The 14,895-nt window shown below is 48.7% G+C and overlaps 2 protein-coding genes and 1 pseudogene across 8 annotated transcripts in view; 2 read left to right on the top strand and 1 right to left on the bottom strand.

Moving 5' to 3' along the window:
• Nucleotides 1-11,603, top strand: part of TEX49 (testis expressed 49) — a 30,513-nt gene extending 18,910 nt beyond the window's left edge. Inside the window, exons 2-4 of the mRNA XM_055125906.1 lie at nt 7,874-7,996; nt 10,796-10,940; nt 11,250-11,603. Coding sequence (XP_054981881.1) covers nt 7,874-7,996; nt 10,796-10,940; nt 11,250-11,298 — 317 coding nt within the window. The 3' untranslated portion in view covers nt 11,299-11,603. The remainder of the gene's footprint in view (nt 1-7,873; nt 7,997-10,795; nt 10,941-11,249) is intronic.
• Nucleotides 1-14,895, bottom strand: part of ADCY6 (adenylate cyclase 6) — a 33,454-nt gene that overhangs the window by 2,460 nt on the left and 16,099 nt on the right. For 6 of the 7 annotated variants that reach the window (XM_055125899.1, XM_055125901.1, XM_055125900.1 and 3 more), the window contains exon 21: nt 14,147-14,271. In XM_055125899.1, coding sequence (XP_054981874.1) covers nt 14,147-14,271 — 125 coding nt within the window. Of the gene's footprint in view, nt 1-11,726; nt 13,978-14,146; nt 14,272-14,895 lie in introns of those variants that run through there. The other variant, XM_055125905.1, reaches the window with a different exon arrangement.
• On the top strand, nt 734-861 carry LOC129402977 (small nucleolar RNA SNORA70; annotated as a pseudogene).

Below are 14,895 nucleotides of genomic sequence, written 5' to 3'. Positions count from 1 at the left end.
GCCCCCAAAATTAAAAAGAGCAAGCGCATGGGAAGTGCCTGTCTTTGCCAACATGAGGCCTTCACTTCAACCCCAGGTATCATCCCCGTGCACAGAGCATATTCCTCACAGCTCTGCCCCTGAAAGGGCTGAGAATGTTATTCAGCAGCAGGGCACTTGCCTTACATGTATAAGGCTAGGGTCCAATTCCTACCAAAAAAAAATCTTAAACATTTCAAATGTTTGAAAATTCAAAGTGATAGAGTATGTTGTTTCTAATAAGTGTTTTTCTTGCTTATTAGGGAGTTATAGATAAGTTTCAAAATGCTACTTAGGGGGTTGGAGGGATAGCACAGCGGGGAGGGTGTTTCCTTTGCACGCGGCCGATCCAGGTTCAATCCCTGGCATCCCATATGGTCCCCTGAGCACTGCTAGGAGTAATTCCCGAGTGCAGAGCCAGGAGTAGCCCTTTGGCACTGCTGGATGTGACACAAAAAGCAAAAACAAAAAAAAAATCAAAATGCTATTTAGTTGGCTGGAGCAATAGTACAGTGGGAGGGCGTTTGCCCTGCACGTGGCCAACCAGGGTTCAATCCCCGGCACCCTATGTGGCTCCCTGGGCACCGCTAGGAGTAACCACTGAGCACAGAACCAGGAGTAGCTCCCAGCATATATATACATACATGTATATATATATGTATGTGTATATATATATATATACATATACACATACACATACATACATATATATATATTGCAGTCATTACACAGACTGTTATTTCCCACGGAGCCAATGTACACTATCTACAAATAGCAGCCCCTGTGGGAGTACCTACTGCCTGTTTCTGGCATAGGTTGCCCTCAGGGACCTTGGAGACAGTCCTTTGTGATGGATATTCATTTCTGCCCTAATGCTGTCCCCAATCTTAGGCTCTGGACAGGTGTGGGGAACCATTGGAAAGTACTAGGGTTTGGTGTCCAGTATCCATATTGGACACGTCATCACATTCATCTACACCAAGCTACAGAGTGAGGAGCGTGTGAACAAGGCTCTATGTTCAAGTTCAAGTTCCCTGACTGCCTGGAAATCCACATCTCCAAGAAGTGGGACTTTACCAAGTTAAATGCAGATTGAATCCGAAGATGTGAACAGTGCCTGACCATGGACCTTGGGCAGATGGTAGGCACTGACACCGGAGAGCCCGGAGCTGCCTGGTCTGTTTCTAACCTTACACCATAAATCCTGCTTCCTATCAATTTTTTTTAAATGTAGGAGTACTGCTATTTATTCAGCCATTGATTAAGCCGATTGAATTGGGCATGAACTCCCACATTACTTAAAATTTTTTTAAATTGGATATCTGTGAGATAGACCATTACAAAGCTGTTCATAATTGGGTTTCAGTCATACAGTGATCCAGCACCCATTCCTCTAACAGTGTACATTTCCCGCCACCAATGTCCCCCATCTCGCCCTCACCATCCCCCAGCCCCACACCCCCTACCCCAAGCCTCCCTTTATGGGAGGCACTTTCTTTCTTGCTCTCTTTTCCTTTTTGCATTATGGTTTGCAGTAAAGGTGATAAAAGGTCATGGTGGGGGCTGGAGCAATAGTACAGCAGGTAGGGCATTTGTCTTGCATTCGGCCAACCCGGGTTCTATTCCCAGCATCCCATATGGTCCCCTGAGCACTGCCAGGAGGAATTCCTGAGTGCATGAGCCAGGAGTAATCCCTGTGCATCACTGGGTGTGACCCCAAAAAAAAAAGGTCATGGTGTTTGTTCAGGGAATTCGGTATTTTTATTGGGATGGTAAGGCTGGAGTAGCTTTTCAATCAGGTAGAAGCTTTGGCGTGTAGATGTGACTGTTGAGGTTTCTGGAAATACAGAGAATGGGGGGAGGTAGCCCATCGTGACCCCCAACAAAGCCTGGAGATTTCAGTCATAAAACCTGCCTACCAAAATTTTCAGCAGATTATGTCTTGGTGAGGTCCATCTTGAGACAGTGGATACAGGCCGGGGTATGGTGGCGATTTTAGATTGTGGAAGCAAGTGGCTGCCAGGGGCTCTGCTTGGGTGGGCACAGGCCAACCTGCCCCCCTCCAATTTACCTCAGTCTGTTTAGCCATGTGCGAGTTCAAAACTAACTGCAGCTTTTTATCTCTTTCAAGATTTATTTATGAGCCTCTGAAGCTTACAGGGTGGCGCTGGAGTTGGTTTGTGGGGGTGACTCTTGGTGCTTTCAAGAGCATGGGAAGTGGGGGGAGGTAGCCCATCCCAACTCTGAGAAAGCCTGAAGATTTCAGTCACAAAACCCGCGTACTGGGGCTGGAGCGATAGCACAGCGTGTAGGGTATTTGCCTTGCATGCGGCCGACCCGGATTCAATTCCCAGCATCCCATATGGTCCCCTGAGCACCACCAGGAGTAATCCTGAGTGCATAAGCCAGGAGTAACTCCTGTGCATCACCGCCGGGTGTGACACAAAAAGTAAAAAAAAAAAAAAGCATACCAGAATTTTCAACAGGTTATATCTTGATGGACTGGAGCAATAGCACAGTGGGTAGGGCATTTGCCTTGCACACGGCTGACCCGGGTTCAATTCCTCCACCCCTCTTGGAGAGCCCAGCAATTTACCGAGAGTATTCTGCCCACATAGCAGAGCCTGGCAAATTATCCGTGGAGTATTCAGTATGCCAAAAACTGTAACAAGTCTCACAATGGAGATGTAATTGGTGCCTGCTCAAGCAAATCGATGAACATGGGGACAACAGTTCTACAGTGCTACAGTGCTTTATCTTGATGAGGTCCGTTCTGAGACTTAAGAGTCAGGCCAAGGGTATGATGCCAATTTTGGATTGTGGAAGCAAGTGGCTGCCAGGGGTTCTGCTTGGGTGGGCACCAGGTCAACCCGCCCCCTTCTGATATACCCTAGTCTGTTCAGCCATGCACAGGTCTGAGATTGTGAGTTTTTGTCTCTTTCAAGATTTATCTATGGGTCTCTGAAATAAGGCCAATAAATGAGCTTGTATACCTGAGCCAGAGTTTGTTTGTGGGTGTGGCTCCCACATATCTAACTTTTGGCCATCTAATTTCTTGGTAAACTTGGTACCAAGTTGTTGGGATCCAGCCAAAGGAACAGCGGCAATTTTGGGGTACCAGAAAGCCTGAAGGCACCATCAAGCTGCTGATGCACTCGTCCTGCAGGTACAAGTTGACCTGTTGACGGCACAACCCTCCCCCCACCCAATCAAAATTTTTAAGAGCTGTGGGGAAGAGAATAATTGTAGGTAAAGAAGAAAAAAAGAAATCCTTGTATATGTGTGGTTGGAATGCCAACTGGTATAGCCACTGTGGTAAGCAGTATGAAAGTTTTTCAAAAACTTAAAGTTAGAACTCATCTATCTATCTATCTATCTATCTATCTATCTATCTATCTATCTATCTACACACTTCTGGGTATATAATATGAAATCCAGATCTCAGAGAGATCTGTACTCAGATATGCTCAGTGCGACATCATCCACTATTTAATGATCATTATTCACCACAGCATTCTTCACAGTAGGGCAGAGCGGCAGTACAGGGGGGAAGGAGCTTTCGTGGCAGTGGCAGTGCTCAGGGCTTACTCCTGGTAAGGGATCACTCCTGGTGGATCAGGAAGAGTGGTGCTGATATGGGGTGCCAGGGATTGAACCTGGGCTGGCTTCATCCAAGTCAAATGCCCTACCCACTGTACTATCACTCTAGACCCCTAAGCATATTTTTAAATGGAAAAGTAAAATAATCTCATGGAAACATATAAAAGTGGTTGCCAGAGGCTAGAGAAGGAGGAAATGGTAGATAGTAATTATACAAGATGACTCAGTCCTAGAAAGCTGTACAACATAGTCTATTGTTAACCGAATTATATACTTTAAAACTTACCTAGGAACAGGAACAGTAGTACAGGAGTTAAGGCACTTGTCTTGCACATAGCTGACCCAGGTTTGATCCCCAGCACTCTGCATGGTTCCCTAAACCCCACCAGGAGTGATCCCCAGTGCAGAGCCAGGAGTAAGCCCTAGCACTGCCACTGCCAGGTGCCCCCCCCCAAACAAAAGATTTATCTTTCTTAAAGCTACAAAGTATTTCATTATGTGTATATACCACAATTTCTTTTCTTTCTTTCTCTTCTCTCTTTATTTCTTCTTTTTCTTCTTTATTTTTTTTGGGGGGGGTGAAAAGTGGTTGGACCAATCAGCAGTGCTCAGGGTTGTTGAGCATTGTATTGTTGGGATTTTAATTGGGGTCACATCCACTGCAGCTTCATGCAAGGCAATTGTGATCTAGGGACCACACCTAGGATGTGGGCAGGTGTGGCCCCTATACCACAACTTTATTCATTCAACTGTTGTTAAGACATTCAGGTTGTTTCCATATGCTAGCTATTAATGCATATTATCTTTTTCACTGGATGTTTTTAATGTCTAGGGACTTGATGTTTAGAATTGGAATCTTTAGGTCATATGGGAGCTCTATTCTTTTGTGTTTGCTGGTGTTTTGTTTTCTGGGCCACATCTGATGATACATTGTTACTTCATACTATGCATTTAGGAATCAATCCTGGTGTGCTGGAGTCATAGCACAGGGGGTAGGGCGTTTGCCTTGCACACAGCTGACCTGAGTTCAATTCCTCTCCGAGAGCCCGGCAAGCTACCAAGAGTATCCCGCCCATACAGCAGAGCCTGGCAAGCTCCCTTGCTTATTTGATATGCCAAAAACAGTAACAACAAGTCCAACAATGGAGATGTTACTGGTGCCCGCTCAAGCAAATCGATGAACAATGGGATGACAGTGCTACAGTGCTCTGAGGAACCATATAGGATACAGAGCATTGAATGCAGGTTGGTCACATGCAAAGCAAGTGCCCTACCCACTGTGCTATCTTTCCAGCCTGAGTTTATTTTGGAGACACACCATTCATGCTCAGGGCTTACTCCTAGCTCTAAGCTCACAATCACTTCTGGTGAGCTTGGGGGATCTTGTGGGGTGCATAAGATGGAGCCCAGGTGGGCTGCATGCAAGTCAAACTCCTAATCTGCTGTACTATTGCTCTGGCTGCTATTCTTGACTTTTTAAGAAATCTCCTTACTGATTTTCAGAGGCTGAAGTAGGTGATATTCCCACCGTGAATGAGGGTTACTTTCTCTACACATCTGCACCAACACTGATTGTTTAATCTATTTTGATGTATACATTCTCACTGGTGTGAGATATCATTGTCACTTTGATTTGCATAGGTAGCACTCACTGAACCAATTTGGACCTAGGCTTTTAACTTGGGGAATTTCTTAACTGCAGTTTTAATTTCTTTCTTGTCATTGGCCTCTTCAGTTTTTCCCATTGTTCCTAGTTCACTAAGAAGCTTGAGTCCATGAATTCATCAATTTCTCCTAAACTCCCCAGCTTAGTGAGACAGAAGCCTCTCACGATCTTTTGTATTTCTGAGGTGTCCATTGTAACCTCCCCTCTCATCTCTCATATGACTTATTTGGGCTTTCCCCCCTTTAGTGAGTAGCTAAGGGTTTGTTTATTCATTTGAATAGAACAGCTCCTGGTTTCATTGACCTTTTGTATGGTTTTTCTTGGTTTATATACCATGGACTTCTGGTTTTGCTTTGTTTGGATAGGGGGTAGTCTATTTTGGCTACACCCAGCTGTGCTTAGGTTTACTCCTGGCTCTACACTCAGGGGACCATATGTGGTGCCAGGTCACCTTACACACTATATTATTTCTCCAGTCCTGATTTATTAAATTTTATTTTGGGGGGTGTTATTTGGGAAGCCACACCCAACAGTGCTCAGGGTCTATTCCTAGTCTGTGCTGCAGAGTCACTCCCGTCAACACCAGTGATCAAACCAGAACAGGCCACATGCGACACAAGCGTCTTAACCTCTGTACTGTAGCTCTGGCCCTGTTCTCGTGTATTTTCTTCCTTCTATTTACTTTGGGATTAATTTGTTGTTATTTTTCCAGTTTGTCATGCTCTGGTTTGTTTTTTCTCCCCTCTATTTACTTTGGGATTGATTTGCTACTATTTTTCCAGTTTCTCAGCCTATGAGATTAGATTATTGATTTGAGCTTTTATGTTTGTCTGATGTTCCCTGTATTGCTATGAACTTCCCCTCAATTCTGTTTCTTCTGTGCTCCATAGATTCTGATTTTTGTGTCTGATGTTTGTATATTCATTCACATTTAGAGGATTTTTATTACTTATTTGGGGGGGACATGCCCTGCTGTGCTTGGGGCTTACTCCTGACTCTGCACTTAGGGTTCACTCCTAGTGGGGCTCAAAGGACCATATAGGGTGCAGGAACTGAACCCAGGTCAACTGAGTGAAAGGCAAGTGCCCAGCCTGCTGTACTATCTCTCCAGCCTCAAGGCAAAGCATCTTAATGATCAGGTTTTCATTACAAAATGCCAGAAACTGGATAGTGCATAAACAGTAGAGTACTTCTCAGTTGTGGAAATCCAAAATCATGTTGGCAGCATGTCACGTGAGGGCCTTCTACATCACAAACTAGTTTTCACTGCATTCTCACATCTCTTTCATAAGAACATAACTTCTTCCATTATTTTTTGGTTGCTTTGGAGGTACACCTGGATCTGCACTCAGGAATCACTCCTGGCAGGCTTAGGGGATCATATGGGATGCTGGGGATTGAGGTCACTCAGATGCAAGGCAAACACCTTATCCACTGTACTATCACTATGGCCCTATAACTTCTTCCATTCTTAAGAAATTAATCACCTCCCCAAAGCCACACTTCAAATATAATACCTCTGGCATTAGTTTTTCAACATAAATCTTGGGTCTTTGGGTCATACCCAGCGGTGCTCAGGGACTATTCATGCTGTGCTTGAGTGACACCTCACAGTTCAGGGGTGCATATATTAGCCACAAATTAAACCAGGATGGCTGCGTACAGGGCAAGCACCATTCCTGCTGCATTATCTCTCCACCCTCAACATAAAAATCTTCGGGGGACACAAACCATTCATACCATAGCCAAAATAAGGAAGATTGAGTCAGTCTCTACAAAGAGTTTTGGCCTTTACGAAGAAAGTTTTGTGGGGCTGGAGAGATAAGACAGCGGTTGGGGTGCTTGCCTTGCACAAGGCTGGCTCAGGTTCTATCCTGGCATCCCTGAGCACTATCAAGAGTGATTTCCTGAGTGCAGAGTCATGAGTTACCCATAAGAATGAAGTTTGAAATGAAGTCTGGCCAGGGATGTAGCTCAGTGGTAGAAGACTGGCTTTGCATCTCTGAGGGCTGGGGTTCCATTCCTAATGTGATTTTAAAAAATACTAAGTCTGTACTACCCTACTTACCTTTCCAGCCACCCCGTGTCCCTCTCTACTTCACTGGGCACTTATCAGGTTCCAAATCAATTGCAAGCTCCTTGGGAACCCTCTATTGCTTCGTGTTGCCTGAAAGCTCTTCCTGATGCCACTGGGTCCGTCCCACAAACTCCTTATCTTCAGTAACTTCGCTCAAACATAGCTTCCTCTTTGAGATCCACTGAACCCTTGCAAATATGTCAATCCCAGGAAAGGTGTGTCCATCTAGATAAGAGGTTTTTCTCACTGGCATGAAGTAGGGTTCAGAATCTGTCAATATTCTCATCATAACAAGAAAATGAAAAATCCAGGAGGAGCAAAAGCAATGAGGGAGGCCGAGTGGTGTTCCTTCACAGGTCCCTGGGATTTAGCTCTAAAATCCTGAGACTTGGCTCCTGAGATTCTGAAAACTGGATGCAAGATGGGAGGAAAGGTCTCTGTCAGAGCAGAGAGTAAGGGTATCCCATAGCTCTACTCGCTGCACACTCAGATCAAGTCTGCTCTCATTTCAGACCAGGAAGAAAAAATACCCACCAGGTTTCCCCCAATTTTCTCAGAAGATGGGAACTATCCTGTGCACCAAAATAGCCATAAAAAGTACCAGGAAGCAGTCCGGAAGGTTTTGTTAAAAACATGTAAGTCTCAAACACACACTCATCAAAACTGAAAACATGAAACCTAAGCTAACACCACTGTTTGGATTGTGCCTGTCAAGTTGACAGGCTGGGACAGTGGAGGTTGGGATGGGGAGGGAATATGAGAACACTGATGGATGGAAGTTGACACTGGTGTGGGTTAGTGTTGAAATATTATATGTCTAAAACAACTATCAATAACTTTGTAAATTACAGTTCTTTAATGAAAAACAAAAAAAAAACATGTAAGTCTATGGACCAGGCACCTGGAAGGCCGAGTGAATCTACCTGCATCTTCAGGAACAGCTGGGCCGGAACGTGACTTACGTGGAAGGGCACAATCCTTGCATGTGTGAGGCCTGGTGTTCAGTCCATAGCACTGCATCACCCCCTGAGCACCACTGGGTGTGGCCCCCGTAACAATGTAGCACTGTAACACTTTCTCCAGTTGTTCATCAATTTGCTCGAGCGGGCACCAGTAACATATCCATTGTGAGACTAACAAGTCTCTGTTTTTGGCATATCGAATACGCCACGAGTAGTTTGCCAGGCTCTGCTGTGTGGGCGGGATACTCTCAGTAGCTTGCCAGGCTCTCTGAGAGGGATGGAGGAATTGAACCCAGGTCAGCCGCGTGCAAGGCAAATGCCCTACCCGAAAGTCAGAAATAAGATGTGGTATGGTATGACTATAGGCAGGAAAGAACAAAAGCCAAGATGAGAGTCTGAGAACAGCAAGGAGAACATAAACTTGAATTATGGCGTGACATGACAAAATAAAAATTGAATCAGACTTGGAAGATTTGAGTCTTGGTTTTGCCTTTTTTCTAATTGTCTCCCTAAGAGGCAGCCATATCCTATATTAACCTTATTCATTTGCTGAAAAACAAAACAGACACCAAGAATGCCAAGCCTAGGGTCAGAGAGATACTAGAACAGATTAGGCATTTATGCGGCCTACCTGGGTTTAATCTCTGGCATCTCATATAGTCCTTGAAGCACTGTCAGGAGTGATTCCTGAGTGCAGCCAGGAGTAATTACCCAAAATCTTAAAAAGAAAAAAAAAAAGGCCAAGTCTCAATCTTAATTGTTGTAAGGATCAAACTGAAAGTAGACCATTAGGAAAGTACTTTGTGGACTGTGGGGAGGGGAGAACAAACACTAAAGGCTGGGGTCCCTTTGGGACAGCAGGCAGGCTGTGTGATTCCCAGCAAGCTTCTGTAACTAGCTTCATGTGCCACAGGAAAGCCAGCAGCACACACTCGAATTGCGAACATCAGATAAAATGAGCTTTAGAAAAAGTATCGATGGGGCTGGAGAGATAGCACAGCGGGAAGGGCGTTTGCCTTGCACGCGGCCGACCCGGTTCAAATCCCAGCATCCCATATGGTCCCCTGAACACGGCCAGGGGTGATTCCTGAGTGCAGAGCCAGGAGTAACCCCTGTGCATTGCCAGGTGTGACCCAAAAAGCAAAAAAAAAAAAAAAAAAAGTAAAGTATCAAAGGGGCTGGAGCGATAGCACAGCAGGTAGGGTGTTTGCCTTGCACGTAGTCGACCCATGTTCGATTCCCAGCATCCCATATGGTCCCCTGAGCACCACCAGGGGTAATTTCTGAGCACAGAGCCAGGAGTGACCCCCGTGCATTGCCGGGTGTGACCCAAAAAGAAAAAAAGGAAAAAGTATCAAAGACGAACTATGGGCAGGGACAGTAGGCAGAATCTCCAAGGGATCACATTGTGCATGATGCCACTTATATAACATTCTTAATGAAAGGAATCATGGAAATGAAGAACAGATGCTTGGCTACCCGATGGGGGAGATAAAGAGAGGCAATTTCAGCACGGCTGGTACACAGGCCAACTGCCGTGGAGCACCAGATAGACACCTGTCTGGATCCGGTATCCCCCTCCTGCGAGATGCTGCTACTGCAGGGAAGGAGGCAAATGTGAATCACTTCTCACTACTGCTTGTGAATTTGTAATTATCTTAGAGTTACATTTTAATTGGAAAAAGTACTTTCAGGCATTTTTCAAAGTGTTCATGAATAAATATCTCTAAATAGTTATCTCTAATTATAAAATATTTTAAGGTTATTAGGGCGGGAGAGTACGGCGAATAGGGCCTTGCTGTGCATGCGGCTGACCGGGGCTCCATGCTGCCACCCTATGTGGTCCCCTGGGCCCACCAGGAGAGATCACTGAGTGCAGAGCCTGGAGTAAGCCCTAAGCACAACTGGGTGTGGCCCAAAAAACAAACAAAAAGGGTGGGGGCTGAGAACCTTCTCAAGATATTGGATGACTGGCGAGGGGTGTGGCTCAGTAGGAGGGCACTTGTTTTGCATGAGTGAGGCCCTGGGTTCAATCACCACAAAAATAAAATAAAAAGCAACAGTGGGGCGGAGGGATAGCACAGCAGACAGGCGCTTGCCCTGCACACGGCTGACTGGTTTCAATCCCTAGCGTCCAATATGGTCCCCCAACTACTCCAGGAGTGATCCTGAACATTGGTTGTGCCTCCCAAGCCAAAATAACTATATATAAATAAACTAAATATAAACAAAATAACTAAATATAAATAAAAAGCGGGGCTGGAGCGATAACACTGCAGGTAGGGTGTTTGCCTTCCATGCAGCTGACCCGGGTTCAATTCCCAGCATCCCGTATGGTCCCCTGAAGACCCACAGGAGTAATTCCTGAGTGCAGACCCAGGAGTAACCTCTGTGCATTGCCAGGTGTGACCCCCCAAAAGCAATAAATAAATAAAGCAATGTATATAACCTGCCCATTCTGCAACCATCTAGTCCCTAACCAGGTCTTCAGAGTGCCCATGACTGATGCTCAGAACTTCAGCTTCTGGCGGTCTCCGGCTCCAGGAGTGCTCCCCGAAGAGACCATGCCATGGATCCAGAGCCCCCGCTACTGCCTCAGCAAAAGTCCAATGACCAGGTCAGGCTGCGAGGGGTGCAGGGGATCCTAAGGAAGGGCTCCCCTCTCCCATCTCAGAGGCTGTTTCAATCCATTCAAAGATAGAAACAAGGAAGAGGTTTGGATTTTACCTGGGGAAGCTGGTAAATTCTTACCCAGAATCTGGGCAGTGGTGGCATTCAAAGTGGTTAATGATTTGAAGGATGACTTCTGAGCAGCACAGCCAAGAAACACGATTCCCTGTGTGCATCTCCCCCAAACTCTCGTCTCAACCCCTAGCGCCCCCCGCCCCAATCTGGCTGAGCCTAAGACCTTGTCTCTCTTTTCCAGATTTATGGATCACTCTCTTCTCAATGACAGAACCTTCAGTCTATACTGAGAAGAACACAGTTGCAGAAAGACAAGATGGAGTCTGGAAGGAGGCAATGAGGGGGTGTCCGGGTTCCCAGGACTGATGGGGCAGGGACCTTAAGACACAGTAAAGAGATCACACTGACGTCAGCTATGTGTACTGGGAGTGGGGCAGGGGGCGAGGAATGATTCCAGCACACGCCTGCGAGATCAGATGTGGGAGAAATACTCCATGGGGCACACCAGGAGTGTGGCTGGAAAGGCCACCACAGGGGGTCCTGGCCTCGTGCACAGCAGGGGTCCAGGAGCACCGAAGGGCCCTGCAGCAGCCCCAGGCAGAGAGAGGCCAGGAGAGCCTCCAGCCCTAGGAGTGCACCACCGAGCACCTGGCACCAAGTACAGACACTGCACACCCAGCCCAGAACCTGGGCTGGGAACACTGGGCAGAACAGAGAATTTTACAAAGAGTTTGATTTTATTGATATTTAAATATATTAAATATTTCACTGAAATACATGGTACCCCCCACAGTGGTTACATTAGAAAACCCAAGTCCGCTGGCCCCCATGCACTGACTCCCTCCCCCACTGAGAAGGCGACCTGGGAGCCCGGCAGGGCGGGGCTGCTGGCACTGTGGTGTGGGGAGCCAGGGCGAGACAGATCCTTCCCGTCTGGCAAGAAGCAGACAAACAACCAAGGCCGGGGTCTTTCCATCCTGTCTCTACCAGAGACCCTTCATCACCTCCTGCTTCCCCCAGCCCCTCTCCACAGTCAAGGGTTGTTTCCTATTGGGATATGGCTGTTGGGGGGAGCTGATTTTCCACTGGGACCCACTCGTCCTCCCCCTTTTCCTGCGCTGGCTGATGAAGAGCCTGCTGGGTGGTACAGGAAGATCCCCTAGACTGGGCAGTGCCAGTCAGAAACCGGCTCCTGTAAAGTCAGCGAGAGAAGGGCAGGAGAGCCATCTGCCCCTCACTCCCAGCCTAGCAACTCAGGGACCTTCGCACCTCTGCCTCTCTGATCACCGCAAAGCCCTTTCCAAGCAGAATGCAGGCCAAAACCTTGGCTAGACAAAGGTCCACACGGAGAAACCAAGGCACCATCTGATTTAGACCAGAGGGGGAAAGGTGCAGGCAAAGGCAAAGGGGTGAGAACAGGACGGTGAGGAAGGCGGTCTGCAGCCCGGCCTCCGAACCCTCCCGACCAGCTAGGGGCTTCAGGGGACTGCAGGGCCAGGAGCAGGGCCAGCCGAGCACGGTCACGGCACTGGACAGCCAAGCTTCCACTGCCCTGCCACAGCCCCTCGTACCTGAGTCCTCAGAGGCTCGCGGGCTACCCCAGTCCCAGGCCATAGCACGTCCCAGCACACATGCTGGGGAGCCCGGGACACTGCTGAGCTCTGCCCACTACACCCCGGCAGCTCCTGTGCAAGGACACTGGGACTGAGTGGGCACAGGGGCCCCTGTCTAAATGGGCAGGGGGACAGTCATGCTGCACCTGGGGCTCTGAACGGCACTTAGGGATTTGGCACAAAAAGGACTCCCCTCCCCACGACCCACCCCACTCCTGCTGCTACCCCCCTTTCCATTCTTGTGCAAGCTGGGCATCTCGCCATCCCTTGAAACAGGGAGGCCTGTTTCCTAGAAGGCGGGCCATCCGGAGTGGGGAGCAGAGTGCGATGCACACGGACACCGTGCTGAGGGGTGCACACACAGCCACCCCCAACACCAGCGCCTGAGGACAGGCCTGGGATCAGGATGGCCTTCCTCCGGGCCCAACTCTTCTATTTGGCAACAGAAGGGGTGGAGAGGCTCCATGGCCCCTTGCCAGAAACAGCAAGAGAGCAGGGGGGCTGCCACTAGTGCCTGGCACCACGCCCTCCCGGGTCAGTCTGCTCTTTGGCACTTGCAGTGAGTGTGCAGCTCCTGACGCCTCCCGTCATCCACACCCTCTCCAGCCGGGCGTTTTCACAGTACTGATGAAGCCAGGCAACACAGTCCCTGGAGCCTGCAGGAACCCGGGCTGTCGGAAGTCCCTATATTCCCCTTTGGGGACAGATCATGGGACTAGGATTTGGCAAATGGAAAGACTCCCCTGAAATATGGACAAAATTAGGTCCTCCATGCATCTCCCTCTGCCCTGCGAATAGAAGGGAGTGTCGGCCGGGAGAGGGCGAGTCCCAGGGCTGGGGCCCAGCAGGATGAAGGCAAGCATGGAACAGACATTCCCGTGCCTGCCCCAGTCTTGGTACAGGAGTCCCAGGAGAAAGAGAAAAGAAGGCCCAGCCCTGAGCCTGATGCACAGAGGCAGGGAAAGGGTGGGCAAGGCAAGCTGCCAGTGACCCCTGAGCAGGGGCTCCCCTGAAGCTCTGCCGCTAGCAGAGAGGAGAGGGAACAGTTCTAGCCCATTCAAACAAAGTTGCTTACATGTCCTTTTGGTAGCCCCTCATTCACCAGCCGAGGGCAGCCGAGCACCGGCCCGGGCCAGAGCAGGCTGGAGGGTCCGGAGGCTCCACCCAGCAAGCAGAGGCCACTCAAATGCCCACCTCAATCCTTCCAGCTGAACTGGCAGCAGGGCCTCATGAGCTGCTGGGGCCTCCATTGAGGAAGTAAGTGGTCATCTCGCCCTTGCCTTTCACCTTGACCACCCCTCGACACTCCAGCTGGTAGCCTTTGGCAGCGAGGACCTGGTACAGGTCTGTGGTCACCTGGCAGGGAAGGGAACCCGCTTAGCCTGAGAACCTTCCCGGTGCATTTGCAGGGACCCGGGGGTCCTCTTACCATACCAGCTGCCCTCCCCACCAGCCACACAGCACTGCCACCCTGTCCTAGCAGATGGCAGAGAGTGACCCCCCAACGTCTGCCGGCAGCCCTCACCTGAATTCGGTCAGGGACACCCGTGCTGTCCATACGACTAGACACATTCACTGTGTTTCCCCAGATGTCATACTGCGGCTTCCGGGCCCCGATGACACCTGCCACCACAGGGCCCATGTTCAGCCCTGTGTGGAGAAAGCAGTCAGGCTTAGATTCAGGTCTGTCCCACCTCCTGTCACCCCACCCCCACCTCCTCCAAGTCCTAGCGGTGCACTGACACTAGCTAACCTACTGATTACTCATTCTGTGCCAACCCACTGCCTAACACTGCCCATTAGTTCACCCTCTCAGTGACCTAAAACATAGGCATGATCACGCCCATTTCACAGCTAAGGGAAGAGAAGCTGAGGGAATTCAGGTAATGAGCTGCGAGTCAGTGAGTGGAACTGCCAGAATTCAAAGCAGCTGGTCTGGCGGGGGAGCCACTTCAGGCAGAGAACACGTCTTCGGTCAGACTGGCCGGAGATCAGGGTGCTGGGATGGGAGCCTAGACAGAAACTGTTCTGAAGTTCCAGTTCGGCCATTCAGCAGTGTGACACTGGCTTATTTTGTTGTTGTTGTTTTGGGGTCACACCCAGCAGTGATCAGAATTTACTCCTGGCTCTGAGCTCAGGGATCACTCCTGGTGTCAAGGAACCATATATGGTGCTAGAAATCAAACTTGGGTCGGCCACACGCAAGGCAAGTGTCCTCCCTGCTGTACCATCACTCCAGTCCAACTGGCTGAATTTTTAAGTCTAGTCTCTTTG

This window comes from Sorex araneus, chromosome 2 (assembly GCF_027595985.1).
Source record: "Sorex araneus isolate mSorAra2 chromosome 2, mSorAra2.pri, whole genome shotgun sequence".
NCBI classification, from domain to species: domain Eukaryota; kingdom Metazoa; phylum Chordata; class Mammalia; order Eulipotyphla; family Soricidae; genus Sorex; species Sorex araneus.
This window is presented reverse-complemented; position numbering and strand designations above follow the sequence as displayed.